Genomic DNA, 24,386 nt, shown 5'->3' on the forward strand with positions numbered 1-24,386 from the left:
ACTGTGAGAGAGAGAGAGAGGGACACTGTGAGAGAGAGAGAGAGAGGGATACTGTGAGAGAGAGAGAGAGGGGGACACTGTGAGAGAGAGAGAGGGACACTGAGAGAGAGAGAGAGATACTGTGAGAGAGAGAGAGAGGGACACTGTGAGAGAGAGAGAGAGGGACACTGTGAGAGAGTGGTACACTGTGAGAGGGAGAGAGAGAGAGGGAGGGGCACTGTGAGAGAGAGAGAGAGGGACACTGAGAGAGAGAGGGACACTGTGAGAGAGAGAGAGGGACACTGTGAGAGAGAGAGAGACAGTGTGAGAGAGAGAGTGACACTGAGAGAGAGAGAGAGAGAGATACTGTGAGAGAGAGAGAGAGGGACACTGTGAGAGTGAGTGAGAGGGACGCTGTGAGAGAGAGAGGGACACTGTGAGAGAGAGAGGGACACTGTGAGAGAGAGAGGTACACTGTGAGAGAGAGAGAGACACTGTGAGAGAGAGAGAGAGGGACACTGTGAGAGAGAGAGGGACACTGTGAGAGAGAGAGGTACACTGTGAGAGAGAGAGAGACACTGTGAGAGAGAGAGGTACACTGTGAGAGAGAGAGAGACACTGTGAGAGAGAGAGAGAGGGACACTGTGAGAGAGAGAGAGAGGGACACTGTGAGATAGAGAGAGACACTGTGAGAGAGAGAGGGACACTGAGAGAGAGCGAGAGAGAGATACTGTGAGAGAGAGAGGGACACTGTGAGAGAGAGAGGTACACTGTGAGAGAGAGAGAGACACTGTGAGAGAGAGAGAGAGGGACACTGTGAGAGAGAGAGAGAGGGACACTGTGAGAGAGAGAGAGAGGGACACTGTGAGAGAGAGAGAGAGGGACACTGTGAGATAGAGAGAGACACTGTGAGAGAGAGAGGGACACTGAGAGAGAGCGAGAGAGAGATACTGTGAGAGAGAGAGAGGGACACTTTGAGAGTGAGAGAGAGGGACGCTGTGAGAGAGAGAGGGACGCTGTGAGAGAGAGAGGTACTCTGTGAGAGAGAGAGAGACACTGTGAGAGAGAGAGAGAGGGACACTGTGAGAGAGTGATAGACACTGAGAGCGAGAGAGAGAGGGACACTGTGAGAGAGAGAGAGAGAGAGAGATTGACACTGTGAGAGAGAGAGAGAGGGACACTGTGAGAGAGAGAGGAACACTGAGAGAGTGAGAGACACTGTGAGAGCGAGAGAGAGAGGGACACTGTGAGAGAAAGAGAGATGGACACTGAGGGAGAGAGAGAGAGGGACACTGTGAGAGAGAGAGAGATAGGGACACTGAGAGCTAGAGAGGGACACTGTGAGAGAGAGAGGGAGAGAGGGACTCTGTGAGAGAGAGAGACACTGTGAGGGAGAGGGGGACACTGTGAGAGAGAGAGAGAGAGACGGACACTGTGAGAGAGAGAGAGAGACGGACACTGTGAGAGAGAGAGAGAGATGGACACTGAGGGAGAGAGAGAGAGGGATACTGTGAGAGAGAGAGAGAGAGGGATACTGTGAGAGAGAGAGAGAGAGGGACACTGTGAGAGAGAGGGACACTGTGAGAGAGAGAGAGAGAGACACTGTGAGAGAGAGAGAGCGACACTGTGAGAGAGAGAGAGAGGGACACTGTGAGAGAGAGAGAGAGAGAGGGACACTGTGGGAGAGAGGGACAGTGTGAGAGAGATAGAGAGAGACACTGTGAGAGAGAGGGACACTGTGAGAGAGAGAGAGAGAGACACTGTGAGAGAGAGAGAGAGCGACACTGTGATAGAGAGAGAGGGGCACTGTGAGAGAGAGAGAGAGAGAGAGGGACACTGTGGGAGAGAGGGACACTGTGAGAGAGAGAGAGAGGGACACTGTGAGAGAGAGAGAGAGGGACACTGAGAGAGAGAGAGGGACACTGTGAGAGAGAGAGAGAGCGACACTGTGAGAGAGAGAGAGAGGGACACTGAGAGAGAGAGGGACATTGAGAGAGAGAGAGACACTGTGAGAGAGAGAGGGACACTGTGTGAGAGAGAGAGAGGGACACTGTGAGAGAGAGAGACACTGTGAGAGAGAGAGAGAGAGGGTCACTGTGAGAGAGAGAGAGAGGGACACTTTGAGAGAGAGAGAGAGCGACACTGTGAGAGAGAGAGAGAGGGACACTGAGAGAGAGGGACACTGAGAGAGAGAGGGACATTGAGAGAGAGAGACACTGTGAGAGAGAGAGGGACACTGTGAGACAGAGAGAGAGGGACACTGTGAGAGAGAGAGAGAGAGAGGGACACTGTGGGAGAGAGGGACACTGTGAGAGAGAGAGAGAGAGACACTGTGAGAGAGAGGGACACTGTGAGAGAGAGAGAGAGAGACACTGTGAGAGAGAGAGAGAGCGACACTGTGATAGAGAGAGAGAGAGACACTGTGAGAGAGAGAGAGAGCGACACTGTGAGAGAGAGAGAGAGAGAGAGAGGGACACTGTGGGAGAGGGGGACAGTGTGTGAGAGAGAGAGAGAGAGGGACACTGTGAGAGAGTGGTACACTGTGAGAGAGAGAGAGAGGGACACTGTGAGAGAGCGAGAGGGACACTGTGAGAGAGAGAGAGAGCGACACTGTGAGAGAGAGAGAGAGGGACACTGAGAGAGAGAGGGACACTGAGAGAGAGAGGGACACTGTGTGAGAGAGAGAGAGGGACACTGTGAGAGAGAGAGACACTGAGAGAGAGAGAGAGAGGGACACTGTGAGAGAGAGAGAGAGGGACACTGTGAGAGAGAGAGAGAGAGGGACACTGTGAGAGAGAGAGAGAGAGGGAAACTGTGAGAGAGAGAGAGGGACACTGTGAGAGAGAGAGAGAGCGACACTGAGAGAGAGAGGGACACTGAGAGAGAGAGAGACACTGTGAGAGAGAGAGACACTGTGAGAGAGAGAGAGAGAGAGAGGGACACTGTGAGAGAGAGAGAGGGACACTGTGAGAGAGAGAGAGAGAGGGACACTGTGAGAGAGAGAGAGAGAGAGGGACACTGTGAGAGAAAGAGAGAGAGGGACACTGTGAGAGAGAGAGAGGGACACTGTGAGAGAGAGAGGGGGACACTGTGAGAGACAGAGAGAGGGACACTGTGAGAGAGAGAGAGAGAGACACTTTGTGAGAGAGGGAGAGGGACACTGTGAGAGAAGAGGGACACTGTGAGAGCGAGAGAGAGAGGGACACTGTGAGACTGAGAGAGAGATGGACACTGAGGGAGAGAGAGAGAGGGACACTGTGAGAGAGAGGGACACTGCGAGAGAGAGAGGGACACTGTGAGAGAGAGAGAGAGAGAGATGGACACTGAGGGAGAGAGAGAGAGGGACACTGAGAGAGAGAGAGAGAGGGACACTGTGAGAGAGAGAGAGACTCTGTGAGAGAGAGAGAGCGACACTGTGAGACAGAGAAAGAGGGACACTGTAATAGAGAGAGAGGGGCACTGTGAGAGAGAGAGAGAAAGAGGGACACTGTGAGAGAGAGAGAGAGGGACACGCTGAGAGAGAGAGAGAGGGACACTGAGAGAGAGAGGGACACTGTGAGAGAGAGAGAGACACTGTGAGAGAGAGAGAGACACTGTGAGAGAGAGAGAGGGACACTGTGAGAGAGAGAGAGACACTGTGAGAGAGAGGGAGACACTGTGAGAGAGAGAGGGACACTGTGAGAGAGAGAGAGACACTGTGAGAGAGAGAGGGACACTGAGAGAGAGATAGATACTGTGAGAGAGAGAGAGAGGGACACTGAGAGTGAGAGAGAGGGACGCTGTGAGAGAGAGAGGGACGCTGTGAGAGAGAGAGGTACACTGTGAGAGAGAGAGAGACACTGTGAGAGAGAGAGAGAGAGAGGGACACTGTGAGAGAGGGAGGGACACTGTGAGAGAGAGAGGGCGACACTGTGAGAGAGAGAGAGAGGTACACTGTGAGAGATAGAGAGAGAGAGAGGGACTCTGTGAGAGAGAGAGGGGTCACTGTGAGAGAGAGAGAGAGAGAGACACTGTGTGAGAGAGCGAGAGGGACACTGTGAGAGAAGAGGGACACTGTGAGAGCGAGAGAGAGAGGGACACTGTGAGGGAGAGGGGGACACTGTGATAGAGAGAGAGACGGACACTGTGAGAGAGAGAGAGAGATGGACACTGAGGGAGAGAGAGAGAGGGACACTTAGAGCGAGAGAGGGACACTGTGAGAGAGAGAGAGAGAGGGACATTGTGAGAAAGAGAGACACTGTGCGGGAGAGGGGGACACTGTGAGAGAGAGAGAGACGGACACTGTGAGAGAGAGAGAGAGAGATGGACACTGAGGGAGAGAGAGAGAGGGACACTGTGAGAGAGAGAGAGAGAGAGGGACACTGTGAGAGATAGAGAGAGACTCTGTGAGAGAGAGAGAGCGACACTGTGAGACAGAGAGAGAGGGACACTGTGATAGAGAGGGAGGGGCACTGTGAGAGAGAGAGAGAGGGACACTGTGAGAGAGAGAGAGAGGGACACTGTGAGAGAGTGGTACACTGTGAGAGAGAGAGAGAGAGAGAGAGATACTTTGAGAGAGAGAGAGAGGGACACTGTGAGAGAGAGAGAGAGGGACACTGTGAGAGAGTGGTACACTGTGAGAGAGAGAGAGAGAGAGAGAGATACTTTGAGAGAGAGAGAGAGGGACACTGAGAGAGAGAGAGAGGGACGCTGTGAGAGAGAGATAAAGGGACACTGTGAGAGAGAGAGGGGGACACTGTGAGAGACAGAGAGAGGGACACTGTGAGAGAGAGAGAGAGAGACACTTTGTGAGAGAGGGAGAGGGACACTGTGAGAGAAGAGGGACACTGTGAGAGCGAGAGAGAGAGGGACACTGTGAGACTGAGAGAGAGATGGACACTGAGGGAGAGAGAGAGAGGGACACTGTGAGAGAGAGGGACACTGCGAGAGAGAGAGGGACACTGTGAGAGAGAGAGAGAGAGAGATGGACACTGAGGGAGAGAGAGAGAGGGACACTGAGAGAGAGAGAGAGAGGGACACTGTGAGAGAGAGAGAGACTCTGTGAGAGAGAGAGAGCGACACTGTGAGACAGAGAAAGAGGGACACTGTAATAGAGAGAGAGGGGCACTGTGAGAGAGAGAGAGAAAGAGGGACACTGTGAGAGAGAGAGAGAGGGACACGCTGAGAGAGAGAGAGAGGGACACTGAGAGAGAGAGGGACACTGTGAGAGAGAGAGAGACACTGTGAGAGAGAGAGAGACACTGTGAGAGAGAGAGAGGGACACTGTGAGAGAGAGAGAGACACTGTGAGAGAGAGGGAGACACTGTGAGAGAGAGAGGGACACTGTGAGAGAGAGAGAGACACTGTGAGAGAGAGAGGGACACTGAGAGAGAGATAGATACTGTGAGAGAGAGAGAGAGGGACACTGAGAGTGAGAGAGAGGGACGCTGTGAGAGAGAGAGGGACGCTGTGAGAGAGAGAGGTACACTGTGAGAGAGAGAGAGACACTGTGAGAGAGAGAGAGAGAGAGGGACACTGTGAGAGAGGGAGGGACACTGTGAGAGAGAGAGGGCGACACTGTGAGAGAGAGAGAGAGGTACACTGTGAGAGATAGAGAGAGAGAGAGGGACTCTGTGAGAGAGAGAGGGGTCACTGTGAGAGAGAGAGAGAGAGAGACACTGTGTGAGAGAGCGAGAGGGACACTGTGAGAGAAGAGGGACACTGTGAGAGCGAGAGAGAGAGGGACACTGTGAGGGAGAGGGGGACACTGTGATAGAGAGAGAGACGGACACTGTGAGAGAGAGAGAGAGATGGACACTGAGGGAGAGAGAGAGAGGGACACTTAGAGCGAGAGAGGGACACTGTGAGAGAGAGAGAGAGAGGGACATTGTGAGAAAGAGAGACACTGTGCGGGAGAGGGGGACACTGTGAGAGAGAGAGAGACGGACACTGTGAGAGAGAGAGAGAGAGATGGACACTGAGGGAGAGAGAGAGAGGGACACTGTGAGAGAGAGAGAGAGAGAGGGACACTGTGAGAGATAGAGAGAGACTCTGTGAGAGAGAGAGAGCGACACTGTGAGACAGAGAGAGAGGGACACTGTGATAGAGAGGGAGGGGCACTGTGAGAGAGAGAGAGAGGGACACTGTGAGAGAGAGAGAGAGGGACACTGTGAGAGAGTGGTACACTGTGAGAGAGAGAGAGAGAGAGAGAGATACTTTGAGAGAGAGAGAGAGGGACACTGTGAGAGAGAGAGAGAGGGACACTGTGAGAGAGTGGTACACTGTGAGAGAGAGAGAGAGAGAGAGAGATACTTTGAGAGAGAGAGAGAGGGACACTGAGAGAGAGAGAGAGGGACGCTGTGAGAGAGAGATAAAGGGACACTGTGAGAGAGAGAGAGGGACACTGTGAGAGAGAGAGAGACACTGTGAGAGAGAAAGGGGCACTGTGAGAGAGAGAGGGACACTGTGAGAGGGAGAGAGAGATACTGTGAGAGAGAGAGAGAGGGACACTGTGAGAGAGAGAGAGGGACACTGTGAGAGAGAGAGAGACACTGTGAGAGAGAGAGGGACACTGAGAGAGAGAGAGATACTGTGAGAGAGAGAGAGAGGGACACTGAGAGTGAGAGAGAGGGACGCTGTGAGAGAGAGAGGGACGCTGTGAGAGAGAGAGGGACGCTGTGAGAGAGAGAGGTACACTGTGAGAGAGAGAGAGACACTGTGAGAGAGAGAGAGAGAGAGGGACACTGTGAGAGAGGGAGGGACACTGTGAGAGAGAGAGAGAGAGAGAGGGACTCTGTGAGAGAGACTCTGTGAGAGAGAGAGGGGTCACTGTGAGAGAGAGAGAGAGAGACACTGTGTGAGAGAGCGAGAGGGACACTGTGAGAGACGAGGGACACTGTGAGAGCGAGAGAGAGAGGGACACTGTGAGGGAGAGGGGGAGACTGTGATAGAGAGAGAGACGGACACTGTGAGAGAGAGAGAGAGATGGACACTGAGGGAGAGAGAGAGAGGGACACTGAGAGCGAGAGAGGGACACTGTGAGAGAGAGAGAGAGAGGGACATTGTGAGAAAGAGAGACACTGTGCGGGAGAGGGGGACACTGTGAGAGAGAGAGAGACGGACACTGTGAGAGAGAGAGATAGAGAGATGGAAACTGAGGGAGAGAGAGAGAGGGACACTGTGAGAGAGAGAGAGAGAGAGGGACACTGTGAGAGACAGAGAGAGACTCTGTGAGAGAGAGAGATCGACACTGTGAGACAGAGAGAGAGGGACACTGTGATAGTGAGGGAGGAGCACTGTGAGAGAGAGAGAGAGGGACACTGTGAGAGAGAGAGAGAGGGACACTGTGAGAGAGAGAGAGAGGGACACTGAGAGAGAGAGGGACACTGTGAGAGAGAGAGAAAGGGACACTGTGAGAGAGAGAGAGGGACACTGTGAGAGAGAGAGAGACACTGTGAGAGAGAAAGGGGCACTGTGAGAGAGAGAGGGACACTGTGAGAGAGAGAGAGACACTGTGAGAGAGAGAGGGACACAGAGAGAGAGAGAGAGGGACGCTGTGAGACAGAGAGGGACGCTGTGAGAGAGAGAGGTACACTGTGAGAGAGAGAGAGAGGGACACTGTGAGAGAGAGAGGGGGACACTGTGAGAGAGAGAGAGAGCGACACTGTGAGAGAGAGAGAGACACTGTGTGAGAGAGAGGGACACTGTGAGAGAGAGAGAGAGGGACACTGTGAGAGAGAGAGAGAGACACTGTGAGGGAGAGAGGGACACTGTGAGAGAGAGAGAGAGACACTGTGAGGGAGAGAGGGACACTGTGAGAGAGAGAGAGAGAGCGACACTGAGAGAGAGGGACACTGTGAGAGAGAGAGAGGGACACTGTGAGAGAGAGAGAGTGAGAGGGACACTGTGAGAGAGGGATAGAGAGACACTGTGAGGGAGAGGGGGACACTGTGAGAGAGAGAGAGAGGGACACTGTGAGAGAGAGAGAGAGATGGACACTGAGGGAGAGAGAGAGAGGGACACTGAGGCAGAGAGAGAGAGGGACACTGCTTTAGTGAGAGAGAGGGAGGGACACTGTGAGGGAGAGAGAGAGAGAGAGAGAGAGACGCTGTGAGAGAGAGAGAGACACTGTGAGAGAGAGAGAGAGGGACACTGTGAGATAGAGAGAAAGGGACACTGTGAGAGAGAGAGGGACGCTGTGAGAGAGAGAGAGAGACGCTGTGAGAGAGAGAGAGAGGTACACTGTGAGATAGAGAGAAAGGGACGCTGTGAGAGAGAGAGAGACACTGTGAGAGAGAGAGAGAGGGACACTGTGAGAGAGAGAGGGCGACACTGTGAGAGAGAGAGAGAGGTACACTGTGAGATAGAGAGAAAGGGACACTGTGAGAGAGAGGGGGACACTGTGAGAGAGAGAGAGAGACACTGTGAGGCAGAGAGAGGGACACTGTGAGAGAGAGAGGGACACTGTGAGAGAGAGAGAGAGCGACACTTTGTGAGAGAGAGGGACACTGTGAGAGAGAGAGAGGGGCACTGTGAGTGAGAGAGAGAAACACTGAGAGAGAGAGATGGACGCTGTGAGAGAGGGATAGAGAGACACTGTGAGGGAGAGGGGGACACTGTGTGAGAGAGAGAGAGGGACACTGTGAGAGAGAGAGAGACGGACACTGTGAGAGAGAGAGAGGGACACTGTGAGAGAGAGAGAGAGGGACACTGTGAGAGAGAGAGAGAGAGAGGGACACTGTGAGAGAGAGAGAGGGACACTGTGAGAGAGAGAGAGAGGGACACTGTGAGAGAGAGAGAGAGAGAGGGACACTGTGAGAGAGAGAGAGAGGGACACTGTGAGAGAGAGAGAGAGAGAGGGACACTGTGAGAGAGAGAGAGAGGGACACTGTGAGAGAGAGAGAGAGAGAGGGACACTGTGAGAGAGAGAGAGAGGGACACTGTGAGAGAGAGAGAGGGACACGGTGAGAGAGAGAGAGAAACACTGAGAGAGAGAGAGAGAGAGGGACACTGTGAGAGAGAGAGAGAGACACTGTGAGAGAGAGAGAGGGACACTGTGAGAGAGAGAGAGAGACACTGTGAGAGAGAGAGAGGGACACTGTGAGAGAGAGAGAGAGGGACACTGTGAGAGAGAGAGAGGGACACTGTGAGAGAGAGAGAGGGACACTGTGAGAGAGAGAGAGGGACACTGTGAGGGAGAGAGAGCGACACTGTGAGAGAGAGAGAGAGAGGGGGGGGGGACAGAGAGAGAGAGAGAGAGGGACACTGTGAGAGAGAGAGAGAGGGACACTGAGAGAGAGAGAGAGGGACACTGTGAGAGAGAGAGAGGGGGACACTGTGAGAGAGAGAGAGAGGGACACTGTGAGAGAGAGAGAGGGACACTGTGAGAGAGAGAGAGAGGGACACTGTGAGAGAGAGAGAGAGACACTGTGAGGGAGAGAGAGCGACACTGTGAGAGAGAGAGACACTGTGAGAGAGAGAGAGAGGGACACTGTGAGAGAGAGAGGGACACTGTGAGAGAGAGAGAGGGACACTGTGTGAGAGAGAGAGGGACACTGTGAGAGAGAGAGAGGGACACTGTGAGAGAGAGAGAGAGGGACACTGTGAGAGAGAGAGAGAGAGGGACACTGTGTGAGAGAGAGAGAGAGGGACACTGTGAGAGAGAGAGAGGGACACTGTGTGAGAGAGAGAGGGACACTGTGAGAGAGAGAGAGGGACACTGTGAGAGAGAGAGAGGGACACTGTGTGAGAGAGAGAGGGACACTGTGAGAGAGAGAGAGGGACACTGTGAGAGAGAGAGAGAGGGACACTGTGAGAGAGAGAGAGGGACACTGTGAGAGAGAGAGAGGGACACTGTGAGAGAGAGAGAGAGGGACACTGTGAGAGAGAGAGAGGGACACTGTGAGAGAGAGAGAGAGGGACACTGTGTGAGAGAGAGAGAGGGACACTGTGTGAGAGAGAGAGAGAGGGACACTGTGAGAGAGAGAGAGAGAGAGAGGGACACTGTGAGAGAGAGAGAGGGACACTGTGAGAGAGAGAGAGAGGGACACTGTGAGAGAGAGAGAGGGACACTGTGAGAGAGAGAGAGAGGGACACTGTGTGAGAGAGAGAGAGGGACACTGTGTGAGAGAGAGAGAGAGGGACACTGTGAGAGAGAGAGAGAGAGAGAGGGACACTGTGAGAGAGAGAGAGGGACACTGTGAGAGAGAGAGAGAGAGAGGGACACTGTGAGAGAGAGAGAGGGACACTGTGAGAGAGAGAGAGAGGGACACTGAGAGAGAGAGAGAGGGGCACTGTGTGAGAGAGAGAGGGACACTGTGAGAGAGAGAGAGAGGGACACTCTGTGTGAGAGAGAGACACACTGTGAGAGAGAGAGAGAGCGACACTGTGAGAGAGAGAGAGGGGAACACTGTGAGAGAGAGGGGAACACTGTGAGAGAGAGAGGGACACTGTGAGAGAGAGAGAGGGACACTGTGAGAGAGAGAGAGAGAGACACAGAGAGAGAGAGAGAGAGACACTGTGAGAGAGAGAGGGACACTGTGAGAGAGCGAGAGAGGGACACTGTGAGAGAGAGAGAGAGAGGGACACTGTTTGAGAGAGAGCAGGACACTGTGAGAGAGAGAGAGACACTGAGAGAGTGAGTGAGGGAGACTGTGAGAGAGAGTGAGGGAGACTGTGAGAGAGAGAGAGGGACACTGTGAGAGAGAGAGAGAGGGACACTGAGGGAGAGAGAGAGAGGGACACTGTGCGAGTGAGAGAGAGGGACACTAAGAGAGAGAGAGGGACACTGAGAGAGAGAGAGGGACACTGAGAGAGAGAGAGAGAGAGACACTGTGAGAGAGGGAGACACTGTGAGGGAGAGGGGGACACTGTGAGTGAGAGAGAGATGGACACTGAGGGAGAGAGAGAGAGGGACACTGTGAGAGAGAGAGAGAGAGAGAGAGGGACACTGTGAGAGAGAGAGAGACACTGTGAGAGAGAGAGAGAGCGACAGTGTGAGACAGAGAGAGAGGGACACTGTGATAGAGAGAGAGCGGCACTGTGAGAGAGAGAGAGAGAGAGGGACACTGTGAGAGAGAGAGAGAGGGACACTGAGAGAGAGAGGGACACTGAGAGAGAGAGGGACACTGAGAGAGAGAGAGGGACACAGAGAGAGAGAGAGAGAGAGACACTGTGAGAGAGGGAGACACTGTGAGGGAGAGGGGGACACTGTGAGTGAGAGAGAGATGGACACTGAGGGAGAGAGAGAGAGGGACACTGTGAGAGAGAGAGAGAGAGAGAGAGGGACACTGTGAGAGAGAGAGAGAGCGACACTGTGAGAGAGAGAGAGAGCGACACTGTGAGACAGAGAGAGAGGGACACTGTGATAGAGAGAGAGGGGCACTGTGAGAGAGAGAGAGAGGGACACTGAGAGAGAGAGGGACACTGAGAGAGAGAGGGACACTGAGAGAGAGAGAGAGGGACACTGTGAGAGAGAGAGAGACACTGTGAGAGAGAGAGGGACACTGTGAGAGAGAGAGAGACACAGAGAGAGAGAGTGACACTGAGAGAGAGAGAGAGAGATACTGTGAGAGAGAGAGAGAGGGACACTGAGAGAGAGAGTGACGCTGTGAGAGAGAGAGGGACGCTGTGAGAGAGAGGGACGCTGTGAGAGAGAGAGAGACACTGTGAGAGAGAGAGGGACACTGTGAGAGAGAGAGGGACGCTGTGAGAGAGAGAGGGACACTGTGAGAGAGAGAGGGACGCTGTGAGAGAGAGAGAGAGAGACACTGTGAGAGAGAGAGGGACACTGTGAGAGAGAGGGCGACACTGTGAGAGAGAGAGAGAGAGAGACACTGTGAGAGAGGGGGACACTGTGAGAGAGAGAGGGACACTGTGAGAGAGAGAGAGAGAGACACTGAGGGAGAGAGAGAGAGGGACACTGTGAGAGAGAGAGAGAGAGAGAGGGACACTGTGAGAGAGAGAGAGGGACACTGTGAGAGAGAGAGAGAGCGACACTGTGAGACAGAGAGAGAGGGACACTGTGATAGAGAGAGAGGGGCACTGTGAGAGAGAGAGAGAGAGAGGGACACTGTGAGAGAGAGAGAGACACTGTGAGGGAGAGGGGGACACTGTGAGAGAGAGAGAGACGGACACTGTGAGAGAGAGAGAGCGATGGACACTGAGGGAGAGAGAGAGAGGGACACTGTGAGAGAGAGAGGGACACTGTGAGAGAGAGAGAGACACTGTGAGGGAGAGGGGGACACTGTGAGAGAGAGAGAGACGGACACTGCGAGAGAGAGAGAGCGATGGACACTGAGGGAGAGAGAGAGAGGGACACTGTGAGAGAGAGAGAGAGGGACACTGAGAGAGAGAGAGGGACACTGAGGGAGGGAGAGAGAGACACTGTGAGGGAGAGGGGGACACTGTGGGAGAGAGAGAGAGGGACACTGTGAGAGAGAGAGAGAGATGGACACTGAGGGAGAGAGAGAGACACTGTGAGAGAGAGAGAGGGACACTTTGAGAGAGAGAGAGAGAGGAGGGGGACACTGAGAGAGAGAGAGAGAGAGGGGGGACACGGTGAGAGAGAGAGAGAGGACACTGTGAGAGAGAGAGAGGGGGACATTGAGAGAGAGAGGAGAGACACTGTGAGAGGGAGAGAGAGGGACACTGTTAGAGAGAGAGCGGGACACTGTGACAGAGAGAGTGAGGGAGACTGTGAGAGAGAGAGAGGGACACTGTGACAGAGAGAGTGAGGGAGACTGTGAGAGAGAGAGAGGGACACTGTGAGAGAGAGAGAGGGACACTGTGAGAGAGAGAGAGACACTGTGAGAGAGAGAGGGACACTGAGAGAGAGAGAGAGAGAGATACTGTGTGAGAGAGAGAGAGGGACACTGTGAGAGTGAGAGAGAGGGACGCTGTGAGAGAGACAGGGACGCTGTGAGAGAGAGAGGGACGCTGTGAGAGAGACAGGGACGCTGTGTGAGAGAGAGGGACGCTGTGAGAGAGAAAGGTACACTGTGAGAGAGAGAGAGGGACACTGTGAGAGAGAGAGAGAGATGGACACTGAGGGAGAGAGAGAGAGGGACACTGCTTTAGAGAGAGAGAGGGACACTGTGTGAGAGAGAGAGAGGGACACTGTGAGAGAGAGAGTGGGACACTGTGAGAGAGAGAGAGGGATACTGTGAGAGAGAGAGAGGGACACTGTGAGAGTGGGATAGAGTGAGCGGCACACTGTGAGAGAGAGAGAGGGGGGGGGGACACTGAGAGAGAGAGGGAGAGAGAGAGACACTGAGAGAGAGAGAGACACTGTGAGAGAGAGAGAGGGACACTGAGAGAGCGAGAGAGGGACACTGTGAGAGACAGCGAGAGAGGGACACTGTGAGAGAGAGTGAGACACAGAGAGAGAGAGAGGGACACTGTGAGAGAGAGAGGGACACTGTGAGAGAGAGAGAGCAACACTTTGAGAGAGAGAGAGAGGTACACTGTGAGAGAGAGAGAGAGAGAGAGAGGGACACTGTGAGAGAGAGAGGGGGACACTGTGAGAGAGAGAGTGAGGGACTCTGTGAGAGAGAGAGGTACACTGAGAGAGAGAGAGAGAGAGATACTGTGAGAGAGTGAGAGAGAGGGACACTGTGAGGGAGAGACCGACACTGTGAGAGAGAGAGAGCAACACTTTGAGAGAGAGAGAAAGACACTGTGAGAGAGAGAGGGACACTGAGAGAGAGAGGGCGACACTGTGAGAGAGAGAGAGAGAGGGACACGGTGAGAGAGAGAGAGAGACACTGTGAGAGAGAGAGAGGGACACTGTGAGAGAGAGAGAGACACTGTGAGGGAGAGACGGACACTGTGAGAGAGAGAGAGCGATGGACACTGAGGGAGAGAGAGAGAGGGACACTTTGAGAGAGAGAGAGACACTGTGAGGGAGAGGGGGACACTGTGAGAGAGAGAGAGACGGACACTGCGAGAGAGAGAGAGCGATGGACACTGAGGGAGAGAGAGAGAGGGACACTGTGAGAGAGAGAGAGAGGGACACTGAGAGAGAGAGAGGGACACTGTGAGAGAGAGAGAGGGACACTGAGAGAGAGAGAGGGACACTGTGAGAGAGAGAGAGAGAGAGAGATGGACACTGAGAGAGAGAGAGAGAGAGGGGGGACACGGTGAGAGAGAGAGAGAGGACACTGTGAGAGAGAGAGAGGGGGACATTGAGAGAGAGAGGAGAGACACTGTGAGAGGGAGAGAGGGACACTGTGAGAGAGAGAGAGACACTGTGAGAGAGAGAGGGACACTGAGAGAGAGAGAGAGAGAGATACTGTGTGAGAGAGAGAGAGGGACACTGTGAGAGTGAGAGAGAGGGACGCTGTGAGAGAGACAGGGACGCTGTGAGAGAGAGAGGGACACTGTGACAGAGAGAGAGACACTGTGAGAGAGAGAGGGACACTGAGAGAGAGAGAGAGAGAGATACTGTGTGAGAGAGAGAGAGGGACACTGTGAGAGTGAGAGAGAGGGACGCTGTGAGAGAGACAGGGACGCTGTGAGAGAGAGAGGGACGCTGTGAGAGAGACAGGGACGCTGTGTGAGAGAGAGGGACGCTGTGAGAGAGAAAGGTACACTGTGAGAGAGAGTGAGGGACACTGTGAGAGAGAGAGAGAGATGGACACTGAGGGAGAGAGAGAGAGGGACACTGCTTTAGAGAGAGAGAGGGACACTGTGTGAGAGAGAGAGAGGGACACTGTGAGAGAGAGAGTGGGACACTGTGAGAGAGAGAGAGGGATACTGTGAGAGAGAGAGAGGGACACTGTGAGAGTGGGATAGAGTGAGCGGCACACTGTGAGAGAGAGAGAGAGGGGGGGGACACTGAGAGAGAGAGGGAGAGAGAGAGACACTGAGAGAGAGAGAGACACTGTGAGAGAGAGAGAGGGACACTGAGAGAGCGAGAGAGGGACACTGTGAGAGACAGCGAGAGAGGGACACTGTGAGAGAGAGTGAGACACTGAGAGAGAGAGAGAGGGACACTGTGAGAGAGAGAGGGACACTGTGAGAGAGAGAGAGCAACACTTTGAGAGAGAGAGAGAGGTACACTGTGAGAGAGAGAGAGAGAGAGAGAGAGGGACACTGTGAGAGAGAGAGGGGGACACTGTGAGAGAGAGAGTGAGGGACTCTGTGAGAGAGAGAGGTACACTGAGAGAGAGAGAGAGAGGGACACTGTGAGAGTGAGAGAGACACTGTGAGGGAGAGACGGACACTGTGAGAGAGAGAGAGCAACACTTTGAGAGAGAGAGAAAGACACTGTGAGAGAGAGAGGGACACTGAGAGAGAGAGGGCGACACTGTGAGAGAGAGAGAGAGGGACACGGTGAGAGAGAGAGGCGGACACTGTGAGAGAGAGAGGGACACTGTGAGAGAGAGAGAGAGAGACACTGTGAGAGAGAGAGAGGGACACTGTGAGAGAGAGAGAGACACTGTGAGGGAGAGACGGACACTGTGAGAGAGAGAGAGCGATGGACACTGAGGGAGAGAGAGAGAGGGACACTTTGAGAGAGAGAGAGACACTGTGAGGGAGAGGGGGACACTGTGAGAGAGAGAGAGACGGACACTGCGAGAGAGAGAGAGCGATGGACACTGAGGGAGAGAGAGAGAGGGACACTGTGAGAGAGAGAGAGAGGGACACTGAGAGAGAGAGAGGGACACTGTGAGAGAGAGAGAGGGACACTGTGAGAGAGAGAGAGAGAGAGAGATGGACACTGAGAGAGAGAGAGAGAGAGGGGGGACACGGTGAGAGAGAGAGAGAGGACACTGTGAGAGAGAGAGAGGGGGACATTGAGAGAGAGAGGAGAGACACTGTGAGAGGGAGAGAGAGACACACTGTGAGAGAGAGAGAGAGGGACACTGTTAGAGAGAGAGCGGGACACTGTGACAGAGAGAGTGAGGGAGACTGTGAGAGAGAGAGAGGGCCACTGTGACAGAGAGAGTGAGGGAGACTGTGAGAGAGAGAGAGGGACACTGTGAGAGAGAGAGAGGGACACTGTGAGAGAGAGAGAGAGGGACACTGTGAGAGTGAGAGAGAGGGACGCTGTGAGAGAGAGAGGGATGCTGTGTGAGAGAGAGGGACGCTGTGAGAGAGAAAGGTACACTGTGAGAGAGAGAGAGGGACACTGTGAGAGAGAGAGAGAGATGGACACTGAGGGAGAGAGAGAGAGGGACACTGTGAGGCAGAGAGAGAGAGGGACACTGCTTTAGAGAGAGAGAGGGACACTGTGTGAGAGAGAGAGTGGGACACTGTGAGAGAGAGAGTGGGACACTGTGAGAGAGAGAGAGAGGGACACTGAGAGAGAGAGAGGGACACTGAGGGAGGGAGAGAGAGACACTGTGAGGGAGAGGGGGACACTGTGGGAGAGAGAGAGAGGGACACTGTGAGAGAGAGAGAGAGATGGACACTGAGGGAGAGAGAGAGACACTGTGAGAGAGAGAGAGGGACACTTTGAGAGAGAGAGAGAGAGGAGGGGGACACTGAGAGAGAGAGAGAGAGAGGGGGGACACGGTGAGAGAGAGAGAGAGGACACTGTGAGAGAGAGAGAGGGGGACATTGAGAGAGAGAGGAGAGACACTGTGAGAGGGAGAGAGAGACACACTGTGAGAGAGAGAGAGAGGGACACTGTTAGAGAGAGAGTGAGGGAGACTGTGAGAGAGAGAGAGGGACACTGTGACAGAGAGAGAGACACTGTGAGAGAGAGAGGGACACTGAGAGAGAGAGAGAGAGAGATACTGTGTGAGAGAGAGAGAGGGACACTGTGAGAGTGAGAGAGAGGGACGCTGTGAGAGAGACAGGGACGCTGTGAGAGAGAGAGGGACGCTGTGAGAGAGACAGGGACGCTGTGTGAGAGAGAGGGACGCTGTGAGAGAGAAAGGTACACTGTGAGAGAGAGAGAGGGACACTGTGAGAGAGAGAGAGAGATGGACACTGAGGGAGAGAGAGAGGGGGACACTGCTTTAGAGAGAGAGAGGGACACTGTGTGAGAGAGAGAGAGGGACACTGTGAGAGAGAGAGTGGGACACTGTGAGAGAGAGAGAGGGATACTGTGAGAGAGAGAGAGGGACACTGTGAGAGAGGGATAGAGTGAGCGGCACACTGTGAGAGAGAGAGAGAGGGGGGGGACACTGAGAGAGAGAGGGAGAGAGAGAGACACTGAGAGAGAGAGAGACACTGTGAGAGAGAGAGAGGGACACTGAGAGAGCGAGAGAGGGACACTGTGAGAGAGAGCGAGAGAGGGACACTGTGAGAGAGAGTGAGACACTGAGAGAGAGAGAGAGGGACACGGTGAGAGAGAGAGGGACACTGTGAGAGAGAGAGAGCAACACTTTGAGAGAGAGAGAGAGGTACACTGTGAGAGAGAGAGAGAGAGAGGGACACTGTGAGAGAGAGAGGGGGACACTGTGAGAGAGAGAGTGAGGGACTCTGTGAGAGAGAGAGGTACACTGAGAGAGAGAGAGAGAGAGATACTGTGAGAGAGTGAGAGAGAGGGACACTGTGAGAGTGAGAGAGACACTGTGAGGGAGAGACGGACACTGTGAGAGAGAGAGAGCAACACTTTGAGAGAGAGAGAAAGACACTGTGAGAGAGAGAGGGACACTGAGAGAGAGAGGGCGACACTGTGAGAGAGAGAGAGAGGGACACGGTGAGAGAGAGAGGCGGACACTGTGAGAGAGAGAGGGACACTGTGAGAGAGAGAGAGAGACACTGTGAGAGAGAGAGAGGGACACTGTGAGAGAGAGAGAGACACTGTGAGGGAGAGACGGACACTGTGAGAGAGAGAGAGCGATGGACACTGAGGGAGAGAGAGAGAGGGACACTTTGAGAGAGAGAGAGACACTGTGAGGGAGAGGGGGACACTGTGAGAGAGAGAGAGACGGACACTGCGAGAGAGAGAGAGCGATGGACACTGAGGGAGAGAGAGAGAGGGACACTGTGAGAGAGAGAGAGAGGGACACTGAGAGAGAGAGAGGGACACTGTGAGAGAGAGAGAGGGACACTGTGAGAGAGAGAGAGAGAGAGAGATGGACACTGAGAGAGAGAGAGAGAGAGGGGGGACACGGTGAGAGAGAGAGAGAGGACACTGTGAGAGAGAGAGAGGGGGACATTGAGAGAGAGAGGAGAGACACTGTGAGAGGGAGAGAGAGACACACTGTGAGAGAGAGAGAGAGGGACACTGTTAGAGAGAGAGCGGGACACTGTGACAGAGAGAGTGAGGGAGACTGTGAGAGAGAGAGAGGGCCACTGTGACAGAGAGAGTGAGGGAGACTGTGAGAGAGAGAGAGGGACACTGTGAGAGAGAGAGAGGGACACTGTGAGAGAGAGAGAGAGGGACACTGTGAGAGAGAGAGAGACACTATGAGAGAGAGAGGGACACTGAGAGAGAGAGAGAGAGATACTGTGTGTGAGAGAGAGGGACACTGTGAGAGTGAGAGAGAGGGACGCTGTGAGAGAGAGAGGGATGCTGTGTGAGAGAGAGGGACGCTGTGAGAGAGAAAGGTACACTGTGAGAGAGAGAGAGGGACACTGTGAGAGAGAGAGAGAGATGGACACTGAGGGAGAGAGAGAGAGGGACACTGTGAGGCAGAGAGAGAGAGGGACACTGCTTTAGAGAGAGAGAGGGACACTGTGTGAGAGAGAGAGAGGGACACTGTGAGAGAGAGAGTGGGACACTGTGAGAGAGAGAGAGGGATACTGTGAGAGAGAGAGAGGGACACTGTGAGAGAGGGATAGAGTGAGAGGCACACTGTGAGAGAGAGAGAGAGGGGGGGGACACTGAGAGAGAGAGGGAGAGAGAGAGAGACACTGTGAGAGAGTGAGACACTGTGAGAGAGAGAGAGGGACACTGAGAGAGCGAGAGAGGGACACTGTGAGAGAGAGCGAGAGAGGGACACTGTGAGAGAGAGAAAGAGAGAGACACTGTGAGAGCGAGAGAGGGACACAGAGAGATAGCGGGACACTGTGAGAGAGAGAGAGAGAGAGACACTGAGAGAGAGAGTGAGGGAGACTGTGAGAGAGAGTGAGGGAGACAGTGAGAGAGAGAGAGGGACACTGTGAGAGAGAGAGAGAGGGACACTGTGAGAGGGAGAGAGAGATACTGTGAGAGAGAGAGAGAGGGACACTGTGAGAGTGAGAGAGAGGGACACTGTGAGAGAGAGAGAGAGGGACACTGTGAGAGAGAGAGGTACACTGTGAGAGAGAGTGTGACACTGAGAGAGAGAGAGAGGGACACTGTGAGAGAGAGAGAGGGACACTGTGAGAGAGAGAGAGAGGGACACTGTGAGAGAGAGAGAGAGGGACACTGTGAGAGAGAGAGAGACACTGTGAGAGAGAGAGAGGGACACTGTGAGAGAGAGAGGGGGGGGACACTGTGAGAGAGAGAGAGAGGGACACTGTGAGAGAGAGAGAGACAGTGTGAGAGAGAGAGGGACACTGAGAGAGAGAGAGAGAGAGATACTGTGTGAGAGAGAGAGGGACACTGTGAGAGTGAGAGAGAGGGACGCTGTGAGAGAGAGAGGGACGCTGTGTGAGAGAGAGGGACGCTGTGAGAGAGAAAGGTACACTGTGAGAGAGAGAGAGGGACACTGTGAGAGAGAGAGAGAGAGGGACACTGTGAGGCAGAGAGAGAGGGACACTGCTTTAGAGAGAGAGAGGGACACTGCTTTAGAGAGAGAGAGGGACACTGTGTGAGAGAGAGAGAGGGACACTGTGAGAGAGAGAGAGGGATACTGTGAGAGAGAGAGAGGGACACTGTGAGAGAGAGATAGATTGAGAGGCACACTGTGAGAGAGAGAGAGAGGGGGGGGACACAGAGAGAGAGGGAGAGAGAGAGAGACACTGTGAGAGAGAGAGACACTGTGAGAGAGAGAGAGGGACACTGAGAGAGCGAGAGAGGGACACTGTGAGAGAGAGCGAGAGAGGGACACTGTGAGAGAGAGCGAGAAAGGGACACTGTGAGAGAGAGAAAGAGAGAGACACTGTGAGAGTGAGGGAGACTGTGAGAGAGAGAGAGGGACACTGTGAGAGAGAGAGAGAGGGACACTGTGAGAGAGAGAGAGAGGGACACTGTGAGAGGGAGAGAGAGATACTGTGAGAGAGAGAGAGAGGGACACTGTGAGAGTGAGAGAGAGGGACGCTGTGAGAGATAGAGGGACACTGTGAGACAGAGAGGTACACTGTGAGAGAGAGAGAGCAACACTTTGAGAGAGAGAGAGAGGTACACTGTGAGAGAGAGTGAGACACTGAGAGAGAGAGAGAGGGACACTGTGAGAGAGAGAGGGACACTGTGAGAGAGAGAGGGACACTGTGAGAGAGAGAGAGCAACACTTTGAGAGAGAGAGAGAGGTACACTGTGTGAGAGAGAGAGAGAGAGAGAGAGGGACACTGTGAGAGAGAGAGGGGGACACTGTGAGAGAGAGAGTGAGGGACTCTGTGAGAGAGAGAGGTACACTGTGAGAGAGAGAGAGAGAGAGAGAGGGACACTGTGAGAGAGAGTGGGGGACACTGTGAGTGAGAGAGAGAGCGACCCTTTGAGAGAGAGAGAGACACTGTGTGAGAGAGGGAGAGGGTCACTGTGAGAGAGAGAGGGACACTGTGAGAGAGAGAGAGAGAGAGACACTGTGAGGGAGTGAGAGACGGACACTGTGAAAGAGAGAGAGAGAGATGGACACTGAGGGAGAGAGAGAGAGGGACACTGTGAGAGAGAGAGAGAGAGAGGGACACTAAGAGAGAGAGAGGGACACTGTGAGAGAGAGAGAGAGAGAGGGACACTAAGAGAGAGAGAGGGACACTGAGAGAGAGAGAGAGAGGGACACTGTGAGAGAGAGAGAGAGAGGGACACTGTGAGAGAGAGAGAGAGAGGGACACTGAGGGAGAGAGAGAGAGGAACACTGTGAGAGAGAGAGAGGGAGTGACACTGAGGCAGAGAGAGAGAGGGACACTGTGAGAGAGAGAGGGACACTGTGAGAGAGAGAGGGACACTGTGTGAGAGAGAGAGAGGGACACTGTGAGGGAGAGAGAGGGACATTGTCAGAGAGAGAGAGAGGGACACTGTGAGGGAGAGAGAGGGACACTGTCAGAGAGAGGGACACTGTGAGAGAGAGAGGGACACTGTGTGAGAGAGAGAGAGGGACACTGTGAGGGAGAGAGAGGGACACTCAGAGAGAGAGAGGGACACTATGAGAGAGAGGGAGAGGGGGACACTGTGAGAGAGAGAGAGAGGGACACTGTGTGAGAGAGAGAGAGGGACACTCTGTGTGAGAGAGAGACACACTGAGAGAGAGAGAGTGACACTGTGAGAGAGAGAGGGACACTGTGTGAGAGAGAGAGAGGGACACTCTGTGTGAGAGAGGGACACTCTGTGTGAGAGAGAGACACACTGAGAGAGAGAGAGTGACACTGTGAGAGAGAGAGGGACACTGTGTGAGAGAGAGGGACACTGTGAGAGAGAGAGAGGGACACTGTGAGAGAGAGAGAGAGAGGGACACTGAGAGAGAGAGGGACACTCTGAGAGAGAGAGAGGGACGCTGTGAGAGAGTGAGAGGGACGCTGTGAGAGAGTGAGAGGGACACTGTGAGAGAGAGAGAGAGGGACACTGTGAGGGAGAGAGAGGGACACTGTGTGAGAGAGAGAGAGGGACACTCTGTGTGAGAGAGGGACACTCTGTGTGAGAGAGAGACACACTGAGAGAGAGAGAGTGACACTGTGAGAGAGAGAGAGAGGGACACTGTGAGAGAGAGAGAGAGACACTGTGAGTGAGAGAGAGGGACACTGTGAGAGAGAGAGAGAGGGACACTGTGAGTGAGAGAGAGGGACACTGAGAGGGAGAGAGAGGGACTCTGTGAGAGAGAGAGAGAGAGAGAGACACTGTGAGAGAGAGAGAGAGTGACACTGTGAGAGAGAGAGAGAGACACTGTGAGTGAGAGAGAGGGACACTGAGAGGGAGAGAGAGGGACACTGTGAGAGAGAGAGCGAGAGAGAGACACTGTGAGAGAGAGAGAGAGGGACACTGTGAGAGAGAGAGAGGGACACTGTGAGAGAGAGAGGGACACTGTGAGAGAGAGAGAGAGACACTGTGAGTGAGAGAGAGGGACACTGAGAGGGAGAGAGAGGGACACTGTGAGAGAGAGAGAGAGAGAGGGACACTGTGAGAGAGAGAGAGAGAGGGGGACACTATGAGGTACAGGGGGACACAGAGAGTGAGAGAGAGAGAGTGGGGACACAGAGAAAGAGAGATAGAGTGGGGACACAGAGAGAGAGAGAGAGAGTGGGGTCTCAGAGAGAGAGTGGGGACACAGGGAGAGAGAGAGAGAGTGGGGACACAGAGAGAGAGTGGGGACACAGAGAGAGAGTGGGGACACAGAGAGAGAGTGAGCGGGGACACAGAGAGAGAGAGCGTGGGGATAGAGTGAGAGAGAGAGAGAGCGGGGGGACAGAGAGTGAGAGAGAGGCGGGGGACAGAGAGAGAGAGAGACCGGGGACACAGAGAGAGTGAGAGAGGGTGGGGGGACACAGAGAGAGAGAGAGAGGGGGACACAGAGAGAGAGAGAGAGGGGACACAGAGAGAGAGAGAGAGAGCGGGGACACAGAGAGAGAGAGAGCGGGGGGTAGAGAGAAAGAGCGGGGGGATACTGAGGGAGAGAGCGGGGGATAGAGCAAGAGAGAGAGAGAGAGCTGGGGGACAGAGAGAGAGAGAGCGGGGGGACAGAGAGGGAGAGAGAGCGGGGACACAGAGAGAGAGAGAGAAAGAGTGGGGACACAGAGAGAGGCAGAAAGAGAGTGGGGACACGGAGAGAGAGAGGGAGAGAGAGAGTGGGGACACAGAGAGAGAGAGAGAGAGAGCGGGGTGACGAGAGAGAGAGAGAGAGCCGGGGACAGAGAGAGAGGGAGCGGGGGGACAGACAGAGAGAGAGAGAGAGAGAGAGAGCGGGGAGACAGAGACAGAGTGGGGGGACAGAGAGGGACAGATACAGAGAGAGGGACAGAGATTGAGAGATGGATAGAGACAGAGTGGGATAGGGTCAGTGACAGAGTGGTATTGACAGAGAGAGATAGAGAGAGGGAGAGTTAGGGATAAGGAGAGATAGTCTTATATCCCAGTGTTGCAGTAAATGCCATTTCACATCTAGAATGCTTCCTGCAGACTCTCTGAGTGAGTGAGATTGGAATATTACACTGAGACCTTGGCTTGTATTGAATGAGCTGTGACTCCAAATTTTACTGTCTCCCCGTCTCCATCATTCCCCACCTTCACCCCGTCTCCCTCAATCCCCACCTACCCACCTTCTCCCCCCTCACTCAATCCCCAACTACCCATCGTCTTCCTCAATCCCCACCTACCCACCTTCTCCCCCCTCACTCAATCCCCACCTACCCACCTTCCCCCCGTCTCCATCACTCCCCACCTTCACCCCGTCTCCCTCAATCCCCATCTACCCACCTTCACCCCATCTCCCTCAATCCCCACCTACCCACCTTCTCCCCGTCTCCCTCAATCCCCACCTACCCACCTTCACCCCGTCTCCCTCAATCCCCATCTACCCACCTTCACCCCGTCTCCCTCAATCCCCACCTACCCACCTTCTCCCCGTCTCCCTCAATCCCCACCTACCCACCTTCTCCCCGTGTCCCTCAATCCCCACCTACCCACCTTCTCCCCGTCTCCCTCGATCCACACCTACCCACCTTCTCCCCGTCTCCCTCGATCCACACCTACCCACCTTCTCCCCGTCTCCCTCAATCCCCTCCTACCCACCTTCTCCCCGTCTCCCTCAATCCCCACCTACCCACCTTCTCCCCGTCTCCCTCAATCCCCACCTACCCACCTTCTCCCTCTATCCCTAGCAACCCGATGCTGCATTTTAAATTGTCATGTTGAGCGCTGCATTTTAACACGATTTCTCTCCACCTTGCAGTCTGCTCCTTTGTGGTCCACAAGAGATGTCATGAGTTCGTTACGTTCTCCTGTCCTGGAGTGGACAAGGCCCCAGGATCAGAGGTAGGGCCTATATCTATCGCGATGGACCACACACCCAGATCTGAGCACTGTCAGAGGGTCAGTACTGAGGGAGTGCCGCACTGTCAGAGGGTCAGTACTGAGGGAGTGCCGCACTGTCAGAGGGTCAGTACTGAGGGAGTGCTGCACTGTCAGAGGGTCAGTACTGAGGGAGTGCCGCACTATCAGAGGGTCAGTACTGAGGGAGTGCCGCACTGTCAGAGGGTCAGTACTGAGGGAGTGCCGCACTGTCGGAGGGTCAGTACTGAGGGAGTGCCGCACTGTCGGAGGGTCAGTACTGAGGGAGTGCCGCACTGTCGGAGGGTCAGTACTGAGGGAGTGCCGCACTGTCGGAGGGTCAGTACTGAGGGAGTGCTGCACTGTCAGAGGGTCGGTACTGAGGGAGTGCTGCACTGTCAGAGGGTCA

The 24,386-nt window shown here is 54.3% G+C and overlaps 1 protein-coding gene across 1 annotated transcript in view; it reads left to right on the forward strand.

Annotated features, from left to right (window-relative positions):
• LOC121274936 (protein kinase C beta type-like) overlaps window positions 1-24,386 on the forward strand; it is a gene marked incomplete at its 3' end in the record, with an annotated part of 252,888 nt that overhangs the window by 225,548 nt on the left and 2,954 nt on the right. Inside the window, exon 3 of the mRNA XM_041182309.1 lies at window positions 23,880-23,962. Coding sequence (XP_041038243.1) covers window positions 23,880-23,962 — 83 coding nt within the window. The remainder of the gene's footprint in view (window positions 1-23,879; window positions 23,963-24,386) is intronic.

Source organism: Carcharodon carcharias, assembly GCF_017639515.1.
Source record: "Carcharodon carcharias isolate sCarCar2 chromosome 39 unlocalized genomic scaffold, sCarCar2.pri SUPER_39_unloc_13, whole genome shotgun sequence".
Taxonomy (NCBI): domain Eukaryota; kingdom Metazoa; phylum Chordata; class Chondrichthyes; order Lamniformes; family Lamnidae; genus Carcharodon; species Carcharodon carcharias.